The sequence below is a fragment of the Chaetodon trifascialis genome, chromosome 19 (genome assembly GCF_039877785.1).
Source record: "Chaetodon trifascialis isolate fChaTrf1 chromosome 19, fChaTrf1.hap1, whole genome shotgun sequence".
NCBI lineage: Eukaryota > Metazoa > Chordata > Actinopteri > Chaetodontiformes > Chaetodontidae > Chaetodon > Chaetodon trifascialis.
The window spans coordinates 8526459-8551112 of record NC_092074.1 but is presented as its reverse complement, the minus strand read 5'-3'; the positions used below and the strand labels follow the sequence as shown (position 1 = coordinate 8551112).

General features: G+C 43.9%; 1 protein-coding gene across 3 annotated transcripts in view; it reads left to right on the top strand.

Annotated features, from left to right (window-relative positions):
- Positions 1–24654, top strand: part of phip (pleckstrin homology domain interacting protein) — a 33194-nt gene that overhangs the window by 4911 nt on the left and 3629 nt on the right. For 2 of the 3 annotated variants that reach the window (XM_070986895.1, XM_070986897.1), the window contains 32 exons: positions 3096–3317; positions 5534–5634; positions 6009–6079; positions 6468–6568; positions 7043–7083; positions 7671–7769; positions 8495–8651; positions 9399–9533; positions 11329–11457; positions 11583–11808; positions 13448–13582; positions 15047–15230; positions 15319–15421; positions 15600–15737; positions 16410–16507; positions 16636–16843; positions 16976–17086; positions 17353–17460; positions 18407–18531; positions 18805–18887; positions 19025–19136; positions 20551–20612; positions 20723–20878; positions 21539–21659; positions 21860–21985; positions 22130–22205; positions 22490–22549; positions 22638–22790; positions 23347–23499; positions 23680–23891; positions 23985–24226; positions 24505–24654. In XM_070986895.1, the coding sequence (XP_070842996.1) occupies positions 3096–3317; positions 5534–5634; positions 6009–6079; positions 6468–6568; positions 7043–7083; positions 7671–7769; positions 8495–8651; positions 9399–9533; positions 11329–11457; positions 11583–11808; positions 13448–13582; positions 15047–15230; positions 15319–15421; positions 15600–15737; positions 16410–16507; positions 16636–16843; positions 16976–17086; positions 17353–17460; positions 18407–18531; positions 18805–18887; positions 19025–19136; positions 20551–20612; positions 20723–20878; positions 21539–21659; positions 21860–21985; positions 22130–22205; positions 22490–22549; positions 22638–22790; positions 23347–23499; positions 23680–23891; positions 23985–24226; positions 24505–24654 (4198 nt within the window). The remainder of the gene's footprint in view (positions 1–3095; positions 3318–5533; positions 5635–6008; positions 6080–6467; positions 6569–7042; positions 7084–7670; positions 7770–8494; positions 8652–9398; positions 9534–11328; positions 11458–11582; positions 11809–13447; positions 13583–15046; positions 15231–15318; positions 15422–15599; positions 15738–16409; positions 16508–16635; positions 16844–16975; positions 17087–17352; positions 17461–18406; positions 18532–18804; positions 18888–19024; positions 19137–20550; positions 20613–20722; positions 20879–21538; positions 21660–21859; positions 21986–22129; positions 22206–22489; positions 22550–22637; positions 22791–23346; positions 23500–23679; positions 23892–23984; positions 24227–24504) is intronic. The other variant, XM_070986896.1, reaches the window with a different exon arrangement.

The window sequence follows — 24654 nt, the reverse complement described above, 5'->3', positions numbered from 1 at the left end:
TAGGAGGTAATTACTGTTTACCTTGCTGTGGTGGGGTGCCTTTACTGAATGACTCAAAGCTATAGCTGGATTAAGCCTGCAGGGAAGCAAATTCACACATGTTGAGGATGATAATTATATTTTTGAGAGGGGGAAACAGGGTTCCCATGGTCTCTGAAAAGGAGGAAGTTGACCTTTGCCCTCTGGATGCCCCTTGTATACACGTGCAGCCTTGGCGTCCTTTTCCACGTGGTTTGGTCGGAGCATGGGTGAAGTGTTAAATATTGAAGGAACAGTGAAACGATGTTGATTTAATGCTGTCGTCCTTCTGTTTGGATTCTTGAGTCAAACACTGCCTGCTGCTATACACCATTTTCAGCTTTCACTTCTTAAATCTCTAAAAATGGCTGGCTGCTGAGAGGGAGGGGGTTAGATTGACTCTCTGTCTCTCTTTCCCTGTTATCTCTGTCTTCCCACCGTTCTCACTCTCTGCACTTGCTCTCTCTCTCTCTCTCTCTCTCTCTGTCTTTCTTTTTGTCTCCCCCGTCTCTCATCCTGCGCTGCCCCTCCTTTGTTCCCTTCTCTCCCCCCTCCCCTCTTCTTGCTATTTCTCATCATAACTGGAGAAAATGTTTCCTCTGAGGCGCTGGCTAAGTGCCAGAATTAAAATTCGTTCTTGGTCTCCCTCACTCTCTCCTTCTCCCTTTTTTTCCTCCACTCATTTTCTCTCTCTCTCTCTTGCTGTCTCCTTTCATCACAGGATCATTTTTATTTATATATTTTCTTATTTTTGGATCTCTTCACTCGTTTCCCTCAGACTTTGCTGCAGTGGAAAGCAGATTGAATAATTATTGACTATTTCATTTAGCCCAAACATTCACTGTGATCGTTTGTGATCAATAAGCAAGTGTGTGTATATTGGTTAAACAATGAATTGGCTAACAGCCATATTGATTTGTGTAATTTAGCTTTAGAAATGGCTGCGAGCTCATTATCATGGCCACTGGGAAGGACAAATTTGACTGGTTGCTGTGCATTTTTAGTCCCTGTGGCGGTAGTTAACATAATTTGACATCTATATCAACAAGTCTCTGGCGTTCACCGACCCTGCACCTTTCAGGCCTGGCATGTCAGTTTTCCCCCTATCTTGCCACAGCTGTAATTTGTCCCAGAGCTTTGTCTGAATCTCTAAAAGGACACTTGGTGTTTTGAGCAGTCCACAGAAAATAACAGCTCCAGTCAGAATCTGTTCCGTGGTGACGGTGATTATGATTTATTCAAAGGAGGGGGTTGGTGTTTTCATCTCACATTTCCTCTAAAATCTCTGCTGATACTGATAGCGTGGCCCGTCTTATTAGATACTTTGCAGATATGAAAGGATGCATGTTTCAGCGTGTTTTCAAACTGACTACCTGGAATCAAATCCTCTGTCCGATCTGCAAACTTGATGATCAGTTTAGAAAAATAGTGCAGTCATATTTTGTAAGTGCACTGGTATGTCTGTTATTTATTCTTGCACCTCGTCATTTTCTCATGCAGCTCTGCGTGTGTTTCTACCATCTTTATTAGTCACTTCTTCATTTCCTGCTGTACAAACTAAAGTGTTTTTCTAAAGTGATGATATTACATCGTGTCGCACTGTGTTTTTGCATATTGACAGTGGTTACCTGTTGGTTTTAAAAATGACTTTGACGTCGTAATCAAGGCACAGATGGGTCTGACACCACGTTGAATCGCAAACCTTTTAACCCCTTACAAGCTGGATCACAGCCAGAAATTCCCACTTGAGTCCCTGTAGGCTGTTTCCATGTCTTGATTAAGGCTCTTGATCATGTTTTTCAACCCAGACGAAAGAAAGGGTAAGAAACTGCCTTCAAGCTACCAAGCCTCTTATTGGCTCAGCTTTGTGGATTATTTATTGTTATGACCCTTTAATTGAAGTGTTGCTTTCATGTTCCTGTCTTTGTTTGCATTGTTTTTACTTAATTTAGTACTTAATAATTAATATGCTACTGAGAGGGGCCTCTCTAAAATTGCCTTTTTGCTAGAAACCCACCACAGCGTTTGTCAAAATGAGACATCTTAGTGACGCCGCAGCCGATACACAGCAGAGTTTCTCTACACTTTGAGATTACTCTATCTTCTTTGGTGCAGTTGTACTTCAGCCGGAGCGAAGCGTGCACATGGAGCAGGCCGGTCTATTTCACAGTGGTGTGAAAAATCTCAGTTCTGAACTGTCTGGGTAGTGAGTCAGTGTGTCTGTTTTGTCCTGTAGCTTGTGGTTAAACGATGGCGCTAAATGACATTCAGCATGCCTACCTGCACGCTGGAACGCCAGCAGTCTGAATCACCAAATGAATGCATTAGTTGACATGGTTGTTTACATGTCCTCCAATGACCCAAATATACATGATATCTGTAATCATCAGGGATTTAATGTAGTTTAGCCGACATGAGGCTTTAAGAAATGAAAGATCAGAAATTGTACTTACTGGTTCAGCATTTCTGAAGTTAATGTATTCAACTGAGTTTTCTACCACTGACAGACAGGCTGCTCTTTGTGTGTGGCAATACCACTTTACATCTGAACTTACAGATGTGTGTGTGATCAACAACAATACGACTAATACATACCGACACCACAGCGACAATCTGGCTTTCAATTGAGCAGTCCTTACTCTAATTATGTCCATAATTTGACTTGAGATAACTCATGAAGGTGTTTACATGACAGCTGACGTGTTCACGTGTTACCTTTTCTGCTAATAATCAAAGTAGTAGCGTGCACGTAAATGCACTGACAGCACTTGCGCAGATGACGATCGAGTGCCTTGAAGCGTTCATTGTCGCTTTTGGACACACTGCAGATTAGTCACCTCTATTTTCTGCATCTGAAGAACCTCATCCCCCCTTCTGCTTGTCCCGAACTGCTTACAGTCTAAGGCTGCAGTATGCCCACATATATTTTAAAATGTTTTTGAACTTGACATGTTTAATTTGTGTTACTAGAAGTGTGCCTTAGAGGCTGACACGCCACTTTTCAAACTATATGAAATACTAGTCTTCACTCACACCATATTGGCGGCGCTTTCTTTCTTTTTTTTTTTTTTTTCCAGGGCTCAGACGACTGCCTTGTTAAGATCTGGGGAACAGACGACGGGCGCCTGCTAGCGACGCTGCGTGGCCATGCCGCCGAGATCTCCGACATGGCCGTCAGCTATGAGAACACCATGATTGCTGCCGGGTCCTGTGACAAGACTATCAGAGTGTGGTGCTTACAGACCTGCGCCCCTTTGGCTGTCCTGGAAGGACATGCAGCCTCTATCACCTCACTGCAGGTACGCGGGTGGTCAGGGTGTGATGTTTGTTGTATGTGTCAGTCTTGGTTTGCTTAAAAAGAGGATTGGAAAGTCACCAACAATATTTTCAATTCTTGCACAAGCCTGTCTGTGTCTGTGTCTGTAGAGTGCGTGTGTGTGTGTGTGTGTGTGTGTGTGTGTGTGTGTGTGTGTGTGTGTGTGTGTGTGTGTGTGTGTGTGTGTGTGTGTGTGACAGTCACTGTAGAAACTTCATCCAAACTGGACAGTTTTTAAGCAACTCTCACTGGCAACAAGTTGCAGCTTTGCTGATATCTTTATCCGTATTTTGAATGTTGGCTAATTTTTGCTCCCAAATATGATGCATTCAGTGTAATTGTATTCCAAAACACCAAAACAATATTTAGATCATGACAAACTGAAACTGGAGTGCAGTCCACTGTGGATTTTACATGAGGTAATAATTGGCTGATATTTGATGTGTAATAAGATGCCAGTATTAGTTCCACGAGCAGACTTTCACAACCAGAAATGTATTATTTATGTTATTCTGTGCTTTCTTATTGTCAAGAAATCCCATGAAACAGGGTTCCTATGTGGTAATGACAAGTATGGAATTTAATTTTAGTAATTTCCAGGTCTGGATAAGTATAGAAAATAGAAAACAGAGTACAGAGAAATATTTGTGTTTCCAGACTGTTGCCCCTGCTCCGTTTTCTGAAGTATAAAATTCAGAATTTCTACAAATTAATTCATCATGCAAACAGTGTTTTTCATGGCGTTTCAAGAGAGTGGGCCAGAGCAAGCCTGATGTCACTGAAAGCAAGACAAGAAGTGTGGTGTGCAACTGAATACACTCTCCTTCACAGAGCAGCCTCTACTCCTGAACGTCACAGCCTGCGAAACAGCTTTGCCCCAAGAAAATGTGGCAATATCTTTGAATTGTGTGCAGTGTATACATAGCATCACGAATAAGAAAATACTAAGCTTGTCTGAACATTTATGAGTCACACAGAGATGTGGCCTTTTCTAAGGAAACCATACCTGTATATGTATTTCCATTCAGCTCATTTTCAGTTGTTATTTATAAAATAATCTGGCATTATTTATTCAGTATCTAAAGGAAAAATAATATGAGTACAGGTAACGCAGCTGAACGGCCACAGTGGCTCCTCTAAATGTAAGTTTTCTGAAGGCTTGCTTGACAGTCCCAAATGTACAGTAAAGCCTGGCTGGCTCAGGATTTGGTTTGGTGTTAATGGATTTGCATGAGCTACAGTACCGAGCTTTAAACTTCTGACACCTGTTTGGCAACGTAATAGTCAGAATGTAGCACACATGTTAAGAAGGGCCGGGAGTGGCTCAGGACGTTGAGCAGTCATCCACTTATCAGGAGGTCGATGGTTCAATCTCTGGCCCCTGCATTCTACACGTCACCTTACCGTAAACTGCTCCCTGTGTGTGTGTGTGTGTGTGTGTGTGTGTGTGTGTTAGACTACACCAGAAAAGTGCTTTATTACTACAGTCCATTTGCATGTTAACGGTTGGTTTTCAAAACCATTTATTTACATAAGAAACATGTCAAATATGAAAAATGTACTGGGTCTGGAAAAGTGTGCAATATGAAATGGAAAATGTGTGAAACTCTGTGAAACAGATGGGAATTGCACTTTCTAGTAAACATTACTCAAAGAAGAGTAAACAGAGTATTTGTTGGAGATGATTTATCACTGAGGTAATACACACACTAGTAAGTATTTATAATAGTAGGTAGAGTTAAAGTGGCATTTACTCGAGATAAACTACAGTGTCCATGGTCATTGTAATGAAGGAACACGTCATCCAGATCAACAGTGTGGCTCATTCATGGGTTTTGAATAGTTTTAGGACTACAGTGGAGGTCTATGGCTCAGAGGAATAAGCTCTGTCAGGCTTTGGCCATGCAGGCAGTACTTTTAGGTGGGATCAGTTCATTGTTGTTGGTCTTCTTGTGGGATTTGCCAGCATTCAGAAGAATACAGAACACTGCCAGCCGTATTCTCTAAATGTTTGATTATACACACAGATTGGGACATCCTCCATGTTGCCTCTTTAAAATTTGTTTCTGAGCTTTTATTATTTATGTTTCCACATTTATCCGTGCGTCCATCCTTTCCTCTTTTTTTGCTCAATTGTTAGCAGCGTCTTATGATTCCCTATTATACTCAGTGGTAACCTCTAATTGGTTGTGTTTGCAGTTTTCCCCTCTCTGTAGCGGCTCCAAGCGCTACCTGTCCTCCACCGGAGCTGATGGCACCATCTGCTTCTGGCAGTGGGATGCACGCACGCTCAAGTTTGGGTGAGAAACACAAGATGAAGACAGTATGCACAGCCTCACATGCACAAGTGCCGCTCACACATCTTGCATCTAAAAATTGCTAAGCTTTTTGTGAAAATCATAGTTTACAGGGTTTTTATTGTGCTGTATGTTATATTTATGTTCTCACTTTATGCAGAACAGTCTTGATCAGACAGTAGTGATCGAAGCTAAACACAGATTTGGGATGATCTGTCGCGTTCTTTCTGGCTGCTGCCAATTTCAGCTTCCAGTTTTGAGGCTATTTGCTTTGCATTTTCTTCAGTGCTTCATAGAATAATTTTCACTGTTTAACATGTGCTGAATATTCTGAAAATAAACGTTTAAAAAGTCTATTTCTGTGTGTGTGTGTCCAGTCAGAGGCCCAGTAAATTCATGGAGCGTTCCAGACCTGGCGTCCAGATGATCTGCTCCTCATTCAGCGCAGGTGAGGCGCAGCTTGCTTTTGATATTCATGCATGCTTTGAGAGGGAGGGGAAATGGCAACAGAGCTGAAAAAGTGTGCACAATTAGGCCAGATTAAGTGGAGAGCTAGCATGGCAGACAGCCGCGCTCAAGTGGACCGACCGCTTGTCAGTAAGTGTGGAATAAATGCGCTTCACAGTATGTTTCTGTTTGGAGATGTTATTGACCTTAAGCGTGAGATTGATGACTTTAAAGTTTCTTTTGCACAAAGTTTGCACTCAGTCTGTTTTTGTTTCACCACAATTTGATCCGTAAAGTGCACATTAAGTTTTTTACATTATACATGTAAAGAAATAGTACTGTATGTATGGATTTTGTTACTCAGACGCTGTCTGTGTCTGTGTGTCCAGGTGGTATGTTCCTGGCCACAGGAAGCACCGATCACATCATCAGAGTGTACTACTTCGGGTCAGGCCAACCAGAGAAGATCTCTGAACTTGAGTCCCATACGGTGAGTCAACAAGTATATTGTTTTGATGAGGAATTAACAGGTTTAAGAGATTTTCTATTTTTTTTTTTTGAATGTAAGAACTACGTTTTGCTTCCACCTCAGTCGACAGAATATTTCTAAAAATCCTGAAATATGGAGCATGAACGTTCATTCTTGACCTTGGAAACAGTCGCGTGACCAAAAACACTTTGAACTCGTATCTCACAGACTTCCTCAGCAGATGGAGTCTGCCCAGTTGTCATGGAGATGTTGTTGTCATGAAAAAGATTGGCTATTATTCTCCATGACAACTGAGCGGACTCCTGCGACTGAGGAAGAGGGCGAGATGCAGTCGAAAGCTCTGGAAAAAGTAAGTTCTCGAGCGGGTTGATGTTGAGACTTTGAAAAATAAACAACAGTAACATGATTTATTGGTAGTACACGATGAAATTGTCATGACTCGTCTTGTTTTTCTCCTTTATTTTTCTCACTTAGGACAAAGTTGACAGCATCCAATTTTCACATGGCAGTGACAGGTAGGTTTGCACAGTTGATGTGTGTGTGTGCGCGCGTGTGTGTGAACGTGAGCTGCATAATAGGTGGAGTTAATTTTTGTGTGTGCACCGCTGTGTGTTTTTATGGAACCTCCGAGTGTTGTAATGTGACTTGATGATGTCAGCAGAAACACCAACTTTACTTGCTATTTGATGCATGCTCTGAAACGCGTCCTCTCACGCACGCACTCATAGACACACACACTTGCGCATATCATACACTCTCTGGGTGTTAAATTGTGTGTGCCTGTGTGGAGTTTGCAGAAAAACAAGCTCAGCTGTAATTCCCCTGGGTTGCTGTAATCTCAGCAGTGAGGGAGGTAGACTGTCTATGCAAAAAGGAGAGGTGGCGGAGGGGTGGAGGAGACAGAGGGGTGGGGGTACATACAATTAGTGTACCCTGATGTGTGAAGATGAAAGCATTCATTGTACTGCAGAAAGCTAAAATAGAACTAGTGTTATATTTACAGTTCAGCCGCTGCATGAATCTGTGTTCACAAATCAGTGTGTGTGTGTGTGTGTGTGTGTGTGTGTGTGTGTGTGTGTGTGTGTGTGTTTGTGTGTTTTAGGTTTGTCAGCGGCAGCAGGGATGGTACAGCACGAATCTGGCAGCTGCAGCCTCAGGGCTGGAGGAGCATTCTGCTGGACATGCAGACCAAATTACCCGGGTATGTGTGTGTGCGGCTGTCAAAGTCTGGCTTTTCCACCAGCGCTGCTGTGTTCGGAGCTCAGAGCTGTGGGTTGGGAAGATCCTGTGGGTTATAATGTCGCTCTAAATTTGACCAAAATCAATCATGCTGTGTACGAAAGTGCCGGACCTAAAGGGTGTGAAGGCTCCCTGATGAAAACTACACACTGGATTGAAGTAAAACATTTCAGGAGAAGTATTTAAAGAGACTTGACGCCCTTTGTGCTGGCAACAAAATGCTTTTCTTGAAATTATTTACCCCTGCCTTTATCTGTTCAGAGTATAGTGACCGACTGCATGATCGACAGCACATAAATAATTAAGTTCAAGGGGAAAAAAAAAAGATCTTCACACCTGTGGCGTGGAGCGTGACACAGTGATTGATTAACCGACTGTTTGCAGACAGAATATAGATTTACTGCAGCCATCACAGACAGTGGATGAATGGAGATGACAGGCTATCTAAGTCTTTATTGCCTGAATGAACACAGCAAACATGAGACAGCAATGACAATAAATACAAATTTGAAGCAGGAAAGATCAGGAATTTTTGTGATAACAAAAGCTTAGCTGTTGTACAGTTACATGTGCGTACATCACGGTAAAACGAAAGCTGGAAAGTACAGAAGTACATTTAATGACATTTTAAGCATTTTGCAACATGTGTTTTCTTTGCCGTGAGTGTGTGAACATCTTTCCCAACAGGAAGTACAACCCTCCTCCGCTGGAAGACAAGGTGACTAAGCTGAAGGTTACCATGGTAGCATGGGATCGCCATGACAGCACAGTCATCACAGCGGCCAACAACCTGACGCTGAAGGTGTGGAACTCCACCACCGGCAACCTCGTCCACGTCCTCATGGTATGTAGCGATTAAACACATTCACATGCGAGCACAGCAGTTGCAAACACAGATACACACGTGCAACACAGTATGAAAAGTAATCTCATGGGAAGGTTCTCTCAGAGGCTCTTCTTAGTGATGCATTCAGTGACATGGGACATTTGATAGCTGCTTTAAAAGCAGTGTGTTCAAGCTAGAGTGCGGCTCGGGATGCGTTTTTCTGTTCGAACCTGACCCCGGTCCAAAAGAGCAGTAACTGAGCCTGACGTGCTGAGTTAGAGTTACCCGGCCTGCCACGCAGCATCCTGCACCCTCTGTCCACATGTTGCTGCAAGGCTGGATTCCCAGTCTTCTTGCTGTCGTATCTTATCAGAGCCCCACACATTTTGCATTTTACATAACCAACTGCTTTGTTATTATCTGCACTGACGACTAAATTGAAATGCCTCCATACAGTCGACTTCGCTGCCTACGTTTTCACTTAAAGAACTTAAAAGTGCCGTGTCTGGTAAGCGAGCCCAGGCGATGTGACTGAACCATCTGAGCCCTAGGTCAGGTATCCACACTCTAACTCAAACTCAGAAGAAAAGCCAAAAAAGAAAACGCGGACACTGGTATCATCATCTCTGAAAACTCAGCTGTCAGATAGCCCTTAAACACACTCACAGGAAGAGTGACGAACCTTGAGTGTTAAAAAACACTGATCATTTCTTTGTTTCTTTCTTGGAGGGTCTTAATGTAGATGTTCATGTTGGTTAATGACAGGGTCATGAGGACGAGGTGTTTGTTCTGGAGCCCCACCCCTTCGATCCGAGAATCCTTTTTTCAGCGGGGCATGATGGGAATTGCATTGTGTGGGACCTGGCCAGAGGAGTTAAGATCCGCTCCTATTTCAACATGGTGAGACTCTTGACCCTGTCCTCTATGTCTCTATGTCTCATTCTCACTGTCTTGTCTTTGGCTATATGCACAGTGAATCAGTAAAAAGACACACGGATTAGCATTAAGTTAACTTATTCCTTGAGTCTTTGCTTCTCTGCCACTCCACATGCTTTCCCTTTCCTTTCAGAGTATCACTGTTCGTCTCACACTCTTTCCCTCTCACCCGTCACTGTTCTTCCCCTCTCTCATTACTTTCACTTTCTCTCTTTGCCGTCTGGCTTTCTCTCACCTCCGTGCTAGAATTTCCCCTGACACTTAATGCTCTGTGTGTGGCTGTGGGCATGAGTCCAGGCTAGAGTGAAATCATGACACCACACTGATGTGCATATGTCACTGTACATATTCACATAGTGTGTTAATCATTGTCATTGCTGTTGTATTTCCTGCTTGTGTCTCTATGGTAACCAAGGACAACATAAATCACAGCCTCATAATGAGTGAGTCACTCAGTGAGCTGATCAGCCGGTCATATCTTGGTGTCGATCATTCTCTGTGAATGGTGTTGTTTAATAACCCAAAGTGTCTGATTGTGAAATGGCCCAAATATCAGTTTGAAATTTAAGTGCGACCATGTGACGTTCGCTAAATGGCGCCCTCTGCAGACACAAGGACACAAGTGACAATTACAGGGCAATGGTGAAAGTTGAAATGTAGTGTAAGAATAGCACAAGTCCTGATGAATCATAACACCAGAGAACTGACTCAGTGATGTCAGTCACACAGCAGCATCTCTCTAAAGGTTGCTCATGTTAGCGTGTTAGCATGCTCAGCACTGGAGCTGAACTCATGTCCCTCTGACTATAAATTGCAATTTTCATTTACAAGAGAAAGGATGTGGTTTTCATTCAGTCTTGCTTGAATGGAGTCAAGCCTGTTCAAGCACAGTTGCGCTGCTGCTTTTCCATGTGACACTATCGACGCACTGCATCACGCTTCAAACACACGCTTCGCAATATGGCTTCAAGCCGACATGCGCTGCTCATTCTTAATTTTCCAAACTGTCTTCAAACACTGTTTCATCAGTGTTTAGTCCTTCTTTAACTTAAAAATATGAATTTGTTTGTTTCCCCAAATTCTGACAGAGGATATTGTACTGTTCTTCTAGTTCCTGTCCTGCAGCTGGCTAATAGCATGTGTCCTGTCCAACATCTGCTTAAGTAGAAGATGATTGAAGGTTCAGTGCGTCAGGTTCATCTGCGTTGGACTGTGCACTGTGTGACTTAAGTGCTTTCTGGCAGGTGTATTGTCTTTTTAAATCAAATAAGGCACAACGAGGCAAAAACTGTGAAGAATGAGAGAATGAAGCAATTGTGAGAGTGAAGGAAAACCCACAGAATGAGGCAAAGGCAGGACTGTCAGAAGAGTTCTGCTGATGAAGTTTCAGCTTTTGCAGGTGGTGCTCTGCTTTGTCATAGTGGATATCCTTGCTCTTGCTATCTATCAGACTCTGTTTATGTTACTATTGCTGCTGGAAATGATACTCTGCCAGCCTGTTTTTACCTGAAAAACAGTTATTTTCACCTGGCTACTGGCTGAATCATAAACGTGTTTTCATTTATTATTAAAGTCAAATCTTGTAGAACAATTCTTGTAAGTGCCAATCATGTGGCTTGTGGAAAACTGCATCTGATGTTGCGTTCTAGACATTTTGAGTTGACTGCGTCCATGCCATACAACTACGGTAAGGTAGTGTAATACAGTGATTACAGCACTTATTGCACCTATTTTCATATCTCCCTGCCTCTGTTGGTAGATTGAGGGCCAAGGGCACGGAGCGTTGTTTGACTGCAAATGTAGTCCAGATGGGCAGCATTTCGCAGCCACCGACTCCCATGGACACCTGCTCATCTTTGGCTTTGGCTCCAGCAGCAAGTATGACAAGGTACTGTAAAGCAACATACTCACCTGTTATGACCAAGACCAAATGCCCATATCGCCATTTGATCGTTTTTACACCCTCATTGAAAGTATACACAAGTCTTTAAAATGTTCCTTGTTGCTTTTCAGATTGCGGACCAGATGTTCTTCCATACCGACTACCGGCCACTTATCCGAGATGCCAACAATTACGTGCTGGACGAGCAGACTCAGCAGGCGCCACACCTAATGCCCCCTCCTTTCCTGGTGGATGTGGACGGAAACCCCCACCCGCCTCGATACCAGCGGCTGGTGCCTGGCAGGGAGGGCTGCAGGGATGAGCAGCTGATCCCGCAGATGGGGGTCACTTCCTCAGGTACAGAGGCTGAAATCAGACCCTCAGGAGTATCTCTTCTCTTCATGGTCTGTGGGCTTGAACTCATTTATAGCTCCACTCTGCTCTCGCTTGCTTCTACACTTCAGATCAGACCCTGGAGGAGGTGACGCTGTCTAATAGCAATTCATCTGTCAGCTCATCAAAGACACTTTTGTCAAGCTGATCATACTGCTGATAGCCTGACAGGACCATTAGTGGTCTTCAAGTGTGCTCAATGAGATGCTTTTACTGAAACTACACCAGCATTGGCAATTAAAAGTAGAATTAATAAGGCAGTTTAAAATCCGGGCAAGGATATAAACAGAAACAATCAGTTGTTAATGAAATGTATGACAAGTGCACAGTGGAGACAGGTGAAGGAGACAACACGCACAAAATATTCCAGTTTGTGGCCTTATTCTCAAAAAGGCAACATTCATATTATACTGTTTACATTGCTAATGAAAATGAATCTTACGCTAATATTCCTGTGTACATGCAGCCGTGCGTACTGCAATTAACAAAATGATATTTATAACGACAAGACTTTGATTCATTCAACCGGCTTCTTGAAAACATTGGTGTTGCCATATTCGTGCAAACCCAAAAGTCTGTTGATCAGAATAACATCTAATTCGGAATATGCTGTATCCATTTCCTGTTTCCTAGATTCAGATGTAAACCTCAGGTCCCACAATAAGGTGACAAAACATAATTTTTCCACCTCGTAAACATAGAGAGAGACAATGCAACCATTTCTAAATCAAACAGATGCTGAAACAGGAATTCATATCTTTATTTCAAGATGACTCGATTATTGTAACACATATTTACTGGTCTCCCCTCAAAAAAACCACCTAAGCTCATTACAGACTGTGCAGTTTGGCTATTAACCAGAACCAAGAGTAGAGAGCGCATTAGTCCAGTTTCAGCTGCTCAGCTCTGGCTTCCTGTAACAGAATTGATTTTAAGGTCCTCCTCCTCGTGTACAAAGCCCTTAATGGGCTAGAACCAAGCTACCCTGCTAACTCCCTTGTTCAGTAGTTGCCTGCAAGAACACTGTGATCATCTGCTGCTGGTCTATTGAAGGTTTCCAGCAACAGCTGAAAGAAAATCGGGGATGCAGCCTTAATCAGTTACTGCCCTGGAACACGCTACCCATAGATATCAGGGAAGCCAGCTCGCTGAATGTTTCCAGAAGAAAGCTTAAAACGTATCTCTTCAATACAGCTTTTAACTAGCGGGCCTGAAATTTAGTTTTTGCTGTATATGTTGTATTTTCCTTCTGTGTGCTCAGTTTTTCCGTTTATAGAATAGTGTTAACCTAACCTTGCCCTTGAAAAGTTTTAAAAAAGCATGCTGGTTTTGAGGTGACTGTGCAGGATTTTGGGAAAAACCCCTTGCCCTATTTTCTTCTTTGAAGTTGAGTGTCGAGTGCTGTGCAGAGTAGAGACTCTTTTCGCTCCCTTCCACTACATAGAAGTGAAAATGAATGCAATAAAGCAACGTGTACATACAGATATTATAAAACAGTCATGATCTTCTTTATGTATTTAAGCTTTTTACACTCTACTCTCTCTTTCTGTTTCTCTTGCACTTTTTAAGTCTCTCTCTCTCTGACTCCATTTCTGTCTGCTAGGCCTGAACCAAGTGGTGAGCGAGCAGGCGGTGGACGGTCCGAGTCCGCTGGATACTATGATTCAGAGGCTGCAGCAGGAACAGGACCAAAGACTTGGAACGAATGACGTCTCAGCCTCTACCAGGGCCAGCAGAGGTAAGAATGCGTCACGACAGGAAGGTCATACTATTGTAGTGTGGGCAGCTTGTCTGTGTGCTTCACAGGCTCTGCCATTTACTTTTAATTTCCACCTGCAACTGGAGGAGCAGCAGTGTTATTCTGGTTATTTTAGCTAATCACATGCTTGGAATGTGAAACTAAATAAAACTGTCTCAAAGAGCTCTGCATAATACATCAGTGTGTCACCAGTGGGAGATTAGCCTTTTGGCCGTTAAGTGATGAAAACACACAGTAGATCTAAATCATCCAGGTGCTCCATGCTGACACATTAACATACACTTTGATAAGTAATTGCCTGCATGCAGCTGGCTTTATTTAACAGTGCCTTTGTAGTAACAACATCATGAGTGTCTTTATTGTATTGCTTTGTGAATTCCGTTAGATTTTGTTTTTTTACGTGACATATCATTAATGCTGTGGTAGGCACTTTATTTTTGGCATTATTGAGTAAAAATCCATAGTAACCTTTCAGCATGATGTAATTCAAGTGATCTGAGAGAAAACTAGACTCCTTTACCTGCTCTTGGCTCCATTTTCAGGCTTTAGAAAATCTAGCCCATGATGGGAGACGCAGGACATTTCAGAGAGGGGGGGTGTTGCTATTGGCTGGTCCACAAATGCAGATGTGCACGCACGTCCCCTCAGATGGCGAAAGCCTTGTCATGCATTGCCAGACCTTCCCCCCATGCTTTGTTTTAGTGCCGTGCCACTGCTGAAGAAAGCAAAAGTGAAAGTCTGATCCAATGGTGGGAAATCCTGCAGTTTGTGATGATGGGTCCTATGAGCGCAACCGACTCCTCCTGCTGCTGTTCATACTTGTGGGTTTGGTAGGAGCGGATTAGCAGAGGCAGCGGAGAGAGCTGGAGGGTTTCGTGTAGTGTGTGTTCAGTTGTTGCCTACTGCAGCTTGAATTCAGCACCTGACACCTGACTGCTAGTTTAAGTCATTATTTGTTCTCAAGTCTCTCTATCTCTCACTCAGTCACTTTCACTTGCTGAAACAAGTAGACAATTGACTGATCAACACAAACACATCATTAATGACAACTTATGTGATAGTAAACTGAATGCTTTTAGATTTTCAAGTGTTGGTCGGACCAAATAAGCAATCTGAAGACGTCACCTTGAGCTTTATGGAATTCTAGTGGAATATTTCAGTGGCTAATCAGTAATCACTGGTTGTAATCTTTTCCCCATTTATTTTAGAGCTACAAATCCTAATTCGCTCACTTTAGAGATGATTTGAGCCATCTGCCATCACTTTAAGGTACTGAGATGTTAGCATATGCAGCACCTGAGTGAATGACTTACTGGATGAGTTGGTGTCAACATCCTCATCATTTATCAAGTATATTAACAAGTGCTATGATTTCGCCCAAAAGTTGATCACTTAAATGCTGTTGAGCACTAATTTTTCCTCTCTGCCATCTCTCTCCCTCAGGATCGGTGGGTTCCCCCACAGAGGTGCATTCTCCGCCCAATGTGGGTCTGCGTCGCAGCGGGCAGATCGAGGGTGTCCGCCAGATGCACAGCAACGCCCCACGCAGCCAGATGGCCACAGAGGGAGACCTGGTGGCCTGGAGCCGCAGGGTGCTGGTCCCTGAGCTGGAGGACGCCTCTGTCAGGTAACACAGGCGCGCGCGCACACACACACACTAACACACACAGCTGCTTTTGGAAGTGAGTTCATGATGGTGTGTGTTTATTGTGTAGGAGACAGGTGAACTGGCGTGAGGCTAAAGGGGAGGAGGAGATCAATATTTATCAGTCAGAAAGGAGGAGGCGCACCATCCACTCTCTGCCCAAAGAGAGCAGGGTAAGTGAATTAACACACACACACACACGAGCTATTATACACTAACTTTATTGTTCTACAAGGATATAGTTATTTTTCTTGTTGTTGTTTCTTGTGGTTGTTGTTGTTTCTTGTTTCTTTAACTATCGGTATAGCCTGACTTTGCGTGATTTCCGCGCTCCATTCTGTGCTGTTTCAGGTTCATCTGACATCGGAGTGTGTAGCTGACGAGGGGAGGAGGAGCCAGGGTAACCACGGCTATCACACCCGCGCCGCCATGGAGGAGACGAGCCGCCAGAGCGCCGAGGCTGCTGATGACGATGAGAGCACCTCCGAGGTAGATGCAGTACTGCTGCTGCCTTGTTTAGTTATGTGGTAAACCCTTCTTGAAAGTAAAAAAGCAGAAGTAGGTCTGTGTTGTAGGTATTTTTTTTAGGTCTTATAGTTCTGTTCCAGTGATTTCCACTCAGGCAGTAAAATCTGGCAGTGTGTTTTTTTAACTTGAGGGATGTCATTTTTCCAATTTGTGTTGGCTCGTCCAACTTGTTAGAACTGCTTTTGTACTTGTTTGTCTTCTAGTCCAATTTTAGATCAGCTGACTTCACCAAACACCCTCTATTCAGACTTTGCTAGCATGTTAACCTGTTACTGTCCTCTGGTTTGTCTTTTGACTCCAGCAATGCTGTGAAATATAACACGAATATGAGCATGTTACATTTCGCTCTTTGTCCGTTTTCCAAAAGAACATCCTGTTATAAAAGTAATCCAGCCACAATTGAAACCTTAAAGATGTGGCAGGGGGTGTAGCTCTGCTCAGTACCACTTATCTCTTTATGTGCATCTTGTTTATGTCCATAGAAGAAGCCAGTCTATCAAGCTGATACAAGCACACCAAACTGCTCAGCTCATAAATATGACTGCAACACACAAACTGTTTATTGGTACTTTTCTGATGCCTGATTGATTCTGCTCGTCTGGAGTTCTAACATAAAAGGATGTGCGTTTCCAGGGAGAGGTGGAGGTACGGCAAATCAACGGACATTCTTCAGAGGAGGAGAAGGAGGAGGAGGGAAAGGAGCCCTGGCCGGATGACCACAGTAGTTCAAGGTTAGATACAGAAAGAATATCACGCACATTCATCCTATCAGCTATCTCCTCCGCTGTCTGCGATTCAAAACCTAAACGCGAGCAGATGCATCTGTGTGTTTAATCCTCTCTCCGTGATGTATTTGCAGCGACTACTCCAGCGATTATTCGGACTGGACAGCGGACGCGGGGATCAACCTTGAACCGCCCAAAAAGAGTGTGAAAGTGAAAAAGAAAAGCAGCGGCTCCGAGGAGGACGGAGAGAAGAAGAGGGACGGGAAGAAAGAAAGGAAGAAAGAGAAAGCCGACAAAGACGGCGCATTACCAAAGAAGAAGAAGCCAAAGGAGAAGAGGAAGGTTTGTCATTAGTGACGGCTTTTCTTTTCCCTCCCAAAACACATTTAAGTTTTGGAGAAGAAAGCAAATGGTACATAATGCAAATCATCAAGTTTCAAACTGTTAATGAGTATTCCCTTGCGTGTCATTCAGAGGACAGAGCTTCAGGATCAAGGGCTAACTCTGGAGGAGTGGCTTCCCTCTGCCTGGATCACAGACACAGTCCCCCGCAGATGTCCTTACATACCCCAGATGGGAGACGAGGTACACACTGCCTGTTTCTGTTACAGTGTCCTCACCATGTGTGCGCCACTCATACCAAAACAACGGCTCATGTTTTACATGGCAACAAGACTAATTTTAGCGGCCTCATGAGGCTGTGATGGCCATTACACAGAAGAAAGCAAGGGGCACGCTGACTGACAGTGTGTTAAGTTGTTTTTTAAGTAGAGTTACTTTCCTGAAAAATATACAAGACGCATTTCTGTGGTATATTTCAATTGATGTTTGTGCGTGTTGTGTGCCTGCAGGTATACTACTTCAGACAGGGCCATGAAGCATATGTGGAGATGGCTAAACAAAAAAAGATTTACAGCATCAATCCTAAGAAGCAGCCCTGGCACAAAATGGAGCTACGGGTAAGAAGCGGTGTGACAAAGATGGATTGAGGAGTCTCTGAAGAGAGACAGGGCTCTTTAGATGCCGTGTATCTAGAGATTTATATTGTGTCTTTATCTGTGGGCCCACAACCACTGAGGAGAAGCTCCTCATATCACAGCACAGCCAAGCAGCAAAAATCAACACAGTCCTCACACAGAGGGAATACATTTGTACCATTGAATTAATAACAAGTCATTACTGAACATAAAAATAAAAATCACAGTGAGAAACTTTGGCTAAAAAAGAACAAACACTCTTCCGCAGCATACACAGCAGCACCTACGAACCGCTCCGCAGTTTCACGCTACAAAGATGTACTCGTTCACTGCTGCACATGGCACACTCAGTCTTTAGCTTGCAAACCTCTTCCCGGTATTTCTTCTATATCAGGTGCTTGTCTGGTTTCACTTTAATGATTACTTTAATCCCTTTTCCGTCCTAAAAATATACCCCGGCTAAGAGAAAAATGTCTACAGAGAACAAAGCTTCATTCCTCTAAAAGAATCAAAAAAGACCTTAACACTTAAAAGTAGCAGCTCCTGGGATTGCATTTGTACTGGCTATATTTTTCACTTCCGTGTGTGGAGGCAGAAATAGCGGTTTGTGTGCAGACAGCAGTCTGTAATGCATGGCAGGCACAGCGTGCATCTTTCTGAATGTATTGCCTGAATGTGTGAAATGCGGGGTTCTTGTTTTTTTTACTGTAATTTGAACAAACAGGCCTGGCAACTCTGAAGCATCGCTCTCTGCAGTTTCACTTTTTCTCAGATGGAAAAACTTACTGTAGCATTGCTAGCGCCCTGTCAGCCCACAGCACTGAAAATGATGCATATTAATAGGAGATGAAACGTAGTGCATCGATCTGTGTCTAACCTAACAGTGATATTCATTTGTGTTACATGTTCTTGTATTTGTGGTGTTCAGGAGCAGGAGCTGATGAAGATAGTTGGCATCAAGTATGAGGTCGGCCTGCCCACACTCTGCTGTCTGAAGCTGTCCTTCCTGGACCCTGACACCGGCAAACTGACCGGAGGATCCTTCTCTATGAAGTAAGCATCCCCATGTGACACGTCCTGTGCTTCTGTGAAACATGCTAAGTTTAAATATATCATTTTTTCTCATACGACACAATACATACTCAGAAAATATTTCATCCAGTTGACTGACAATACAAAAGTAAAGGCTGTCATGGGAATGGCAAACTGCTACTCTAATTGTATGTGTTTCATCTATTTTCCACTGTTAATGCGGCTGTTTTATCTATTTCTTCGTAGCTTTGTTGCAGTCTTTGAATTAATGTGTACATTTTTGTCTTGTCGCAGATACCACGACATGCCTGATGTCATCGACTTCCTGGTACTGCGGCAGCAGTTTGACAACGCCAGGAGGAGGCAGTGGAGTATAGGTCAGCCAGTTTTGCCTGAGTAGTCTGAGAAATGTGCAGAATATCAAACAAACGTCAGATATGTTATGTAGCTCAGTTTAAGGCAGCTGTTGTTCTCTTGTAAAGATCTGAACTGACTGTGATGTGTGTGTGTGTAGGTGACAGGTTTCGGTCAGTGATTGACGATGCCTGGTGGTTTGGGACCATTGAGAGCCAGGAGCCCTACCAGTCTCAGTATCAGGACAGCCTGTTTCAGTGCTACAATGTCTGGTATGATCACAGCTCGGATTCACTCTATTTAAGGCTGCACTATTAAAACTGCAGATCGATCAAAGCGCCACACGATCTCATTTTCACATGATCAATCTGTCGTATTTGCATTTGCGAGGAGATCCGATGCATCAAACCAAGAGTTCTAATTTTTCCTCCCCGAGCAGCATCAACAAATGACAAAGCTGTGTAAGCCCATGTGACAAAATGTGCAAAGGCAGAGGGGACAGAAATGACACAAATGAGATCAAAATGAATCAGAGTGAAGGAAACCTCGCTGGTGAGGAAAAGGATGTAGAGTCAGATGTCTGTTTTCATACCTTTTTTGATCCTTTATCATAGAAAAGCTTAGAGACGGGGGGGGGGGCAACAAAGGGCCACAGGCTGGAACTGAGGCTGGGCCACTGCTGAGGACTCATCCTCTGAACGTGGGGCGTGCACTCTATCTGATGGGCTACCAACGTGCCACACAATCATATAGCTTGCAAATTATGTTTTGCCATGGTTGCATCACTTCAGGCTGATGTCAGAGATGCATCCAGCCATCTGAAACGACACAACAAAATATGATGAAACTGTAAATGTTGTGATAACCAGCAGAAAGTTTCTGCTCCTCAATCAGACAACCAGCATAACATGAACCTGATATAGTACAACACTATATATGGAGCACATTAGACAGGCAGGTTCAGGGAGGTGACAGAAGGAAAACTGTGTAGGGACAAAATGGAGATTGTTTTATGCAGCACTAAAAGGGAAATAATTTCCAATAATCTATTCTTAGAAAGTTCTTAAAGTGTGAAGACCAGGCTCTCACAACTTGCACAATGGCCACTGTATAGTTGGCCTCTGGGTATTTTTGTGAGTCCGGGGACTGAATGAGTTTCAGATCTGACTTCCCTCACTGACAGAATAAGAAATGTGAAACAGTTTCATTAAAATGGTTTACATGTAACAGGGATTTGTCTGCTCGGACAAATTCCTGGCAAGTGTAGAAGAATAGCACCTTGTGATTATGCCGCTGAAGCCTCCTCTCTCAGCCCTCATTAACTGCACAAACACCTCATGGCTTGAATCACTCAAGAAACCCGATGAAACAGTCCTGGATGACAGTTTGAATTAGATATTTACAATGACGCTGACTAACACTGCCCTTTGTTTTGCTATTGTTGTGACATTCCAGTTTGAAACATTAATCCGCGTATTGTCTGTTTGAGATACTTTGTGTTGTCAGCACCAAGTGCTCATGGTCACGCATAGAAAAACCTTGTTAGAGGATGACATCCACTTTAGGCTGTCGGTGCTCGCAATATGTCATCTGTGCAAAAAAAAAAAAAAAAAAGAAATAACAAACACAAAGACTCAAAAGATGTCATGATGTTGATGATTCATATCAACACTCTTTCTCACCCAGCTGGGATAATGGAGACACAGAGAAGATGAGTCCTTGGGATATGGAGCCCATTCCTGATGATGGTAGGTCCCTCTAGTACACCTACACGACAGCACACACACATTTAAACTTTCTCTCATATGTCTTTACTATTTCAACATTTTGATGGATGTCTTCTTCTGTCACTGTACAGCCACGTTCCCTGAAGAGTTGGGCATGAGTGTCCCACTAATAGAGCAAGAACAGAAGGAGCTGCTGTATGTCCCACTCGATGGGGAATGGGGCTGCCGCACACGCGCAGAGGAATGCGAGCGCATCATCAAAGCCATTGACCAGCTCTGCACGCTCGGTATGATGTCAAGCGCCTGTGAAAATAACGGTCCACTCGCGTCATGTAAGCAGGGATGTGAGGTTCAGCCATGAGGGCACATTTCTCGTAAGATAGTAGCAGCAGCATGACCACACAACACGAGCTGCAGCTCTGAGCTCATCAGCATGAGCTCAGCAGGGCCACGGGTCTCATGTGAAAAGAAATAAGCTGCTAACAGGTTGAGCCACATATTGAGGTGCTTTCTTGAATTCCCATTAAGTGATGTAATGTCTTATTAGGCCCAGGCTTTGCATTGCTGCAATCCTCCCAGCGGAAAGCCAGTCAGAGGGCTCCCTCTAGTGTCAGTTCAGGGATGAAACGCGCACAAGCACGAAAAGCTAGCACACTTCAGTCCTTCCAGATCTCTCCCTGTTACTCCTACGCTTCATGCTGCAGTTGGCTGACAAGACAGAGTTTGTATTAACTCTTGCAGGTGTATCTAAATTTAGGTAAGAATATTCAGGACAAGTGGGACAATCTTTAGCAAAAGGGATAAAGATGTGAGGTGAATATTTGACATTCAGGTATACAGGCTGTATTATTTGGAAGGACACGCATCATGTAGACAAGATATCCATCTTTGTTACAGAGGATGTGTCTCTAGCAATAATCTTCTCTTTCCTGTATGTTCACCCTAAGATGTGGCAGCACCATTTGCCTTTCCAGTGGACCTACAAGCTTACCCCACGTACTGCACAGTAGTGGCCTATGTCACCGACCTCAGCACCATACGCCAAAGGCTGGTGAACCGCTTCTACAGGTATCTCACATCAGGCTGTGTTTGAGTGCAAGAGATGGCAGAAGACACAGTGTGTGTGTGTGTGTGTGTGTGTGTGTGTGTGTGTGTGTGTGTGTGTGTGTGTGTGTGTGTGTGTGTGTGTGTGTGTGTGTGTGTGTGTGTGAGAGAGAGAGAAAGAGAGAATTAAATACACCATCAGCACATTTGTATCTGCTTTTCAGGCGACTGTCCTCTCTGATGTGGGAGGTTCGTTATATTGAACACAACGCGCAGACGTTCAACGAGCCCGGATCATTCATTGTGACTACGGCCAAGTTTGTCTCTGACCTCATGCTGCAATTCATTAAGTGAGTATGTTGTCATTAATTTAAAAGTCTGTGTGTCTGGTTTTTTTTTTTTTTGAGATAAGATTATTTCCATGTTTCCATTTTGTCACATAACATTTGCACTTTAGAAACTTTTCTGCTCTCTCCCTCTTGTTTCCTCTTCAGGGACCAAAGTCTGACAGACCTCATGCCCCTCTACAAAACTATGAAGAAAGCGACCTTCTCTGACTCTGAAGATGAGGTGTGTTTGCACATCAACGTGATTACACTGCACTCTGTCTTGAAATCGTCACCATTTCATTCTAATTAATTGCTGACAGTGATAACGTGATTTCTCACTGATCCAAAATATGCTGATGTCATTTATTTTAAAAAAGCTTGTTTCACTATTTCACGCAATTTTCCTCTTTGGTTCCAAAATATGCTGTAGTTACCCCTGAAAAGCAATTTGGAGTTAAATAATAGAGCAGCCCATAGGACAGTGTATGTTAGCTTTGTTTAACTCCCCTTTTCCAATCTATTCAGGATGATGAGGAGGAGGATGAAGATACTAACACCCCTGGAACATCCACACGAAACCATAAGGTAACGTGTCTGACAGCAGCAGCGTGTCTCCATACATCCTTCACCGCAGTTCTTTCTTTTTACTTGATCTTTTTGTGTGTGTGTGTAGGGTCGTCGACCCATGCGGCGCCAACTGCGAACTCGACCCCCCTCATACGACCCTCATGCATGGAGGGGACGCTGCAAGGAGCTGTTGGATCTCATCTTTCAGTGTGAGGACTCGGAGCCCTTCAGAGAACCCGTGGACCTGCAGGAATACCCGGTACCTACGCAGCGACTCTTTGCTTTCTTTGTTCAGTATCGTGTGCACGTGAACTCTGCCTTCCTCACAAACAAACCAAACTCATCTGGATGTGATCTGAGTTGAGTTTGTTGTGAATTCCCATTCGGCTCATGTTCATTTGCATTTTCAGTTTCCTTTTTTGGTCCTTGAATCTTGCATTACAGTCAGTCAGGGGCACAAGTGGCTGCAGTTCATTTAAATAAGGAGTGGTTTTTGAAGCGAAGGGATTGTTAGGTGTGAAGAACGGGCCTCTTCATTCAGAATCTGTAATGAACACTAATCTAATGGAGAAGTCGTGAAGCAGAAACACTGAACGCACTCACAGTTTCAGTGGGCTACGGTTCCCTTTTTACCAGAGGAAGGCTGGAATTCCTTTGCTGTCGGTTCAGCTTCTTACCAGCTCATTCAAAGTGAGACTTGGAGTCTCCCAAATGCTTACGTCTTAACCCTCTCTTCATCTCCTTTGCTCCTTATTGTGCTCTCATCTTTTGAAGCCTGTAATTGAAATGTCCCAACTTCCCTCCGCTTCTCCCAGGACTACCTGCAAATAGTCGAGTCACCAATGGACTTTGGCACCGTTCTCAACACGCTAACAGACGGAAAGTACCAGTCTCCCATTGAGCTCTGCAAAGATGTCCGGCTCATTTTCAGCAATTCCAAAGCTTACACGCCCAGTAAGAAGTCTCGGGTGAGACATACATGCATGGACGCACAGACACACACACACACGGTCCTTAAAACCAGGGTGCATTAAGCTTCATACACCTTGCAGTGTGCTAATATTTTCATGCTTCGATGAACACATGAAATGAAATTCTTCTTGTTTTAGTGTGACAGTCGAATCAGTGCAGCTTTGTTGTGTCTCCAGATCTACAGTATGAGTCTGAGGCTCTCTGCGCTGTTTGAGGAGCATGTCAGCTCCATCTTGGCTGACTACAAGGCCATCCACGGCCTGACTGATAAACTGACCAGACAGAGCACTGACAGACAGACACGACACACTACAGACAGACAGACACGGCACGCCATGAAGAGGAGGAGGAGGAGGAGCGAATCTCCAACCAGCAGCACTGCATCCAGGTAGAAAAAGGGACATTTTATTTCCTGTTCTGGGGTCTCTTGCTGCGCATTAGGTGTGATCCTTTTGCATTCTCTCCTCCCATCCTGCTCCAGCCCAGAGAGGAAGAGACGTGTGTCATCCAGGGTGACTGGGAAAAGGGAGCCATCACCAGCTCCTTCACGACCGTCCTCTCTGAGGCAGAGCGCCCCCCTCAAACAGCCCTCTCAGCTGGTGAATGGGAAGGCAGAGACACTGGCTGCAGGGCGTACACGAAGTGCAGCACGGCATTCTACGCACACTCCACCCTCCTCATCCTCCTTACACAACTCCACGAGCAACACACAGAGCACAGCAGGTGAGACCGCTTCTGATGTCAGTGCACACATAGAGCAACAGCACAACAACTTGTATTCAAGTAATAGTTTTACAGGAAATGCTCGTATTTCTTTTCCTGCTGATGTTGAGACAGAGACATGCTAGCTGTTTCCAGTCTTTATGCTAAGCTAACGAGCTGCTGGCTTCGTGTGGTATTGATTTTTTTCATTTAGCTTTGACATGAAGTTTATCATCAAGAAGTGACGGCATCAAACATGTTTTATTGACTTCCTTTGTTGCATATCTCTCTGCCATCAACAGAGTCTACTCGCTCACTGAGGGCTCATAACTCTGCATCAGCTTCAACGCCACCAGCTCCTGAAAAGGTGACACCCCCTCCAGCCGTGGAAAGTAGCAGTGGAGGAAGCACCCGGAGGAAACTCAGGACTCCTGTACGACACACACCTG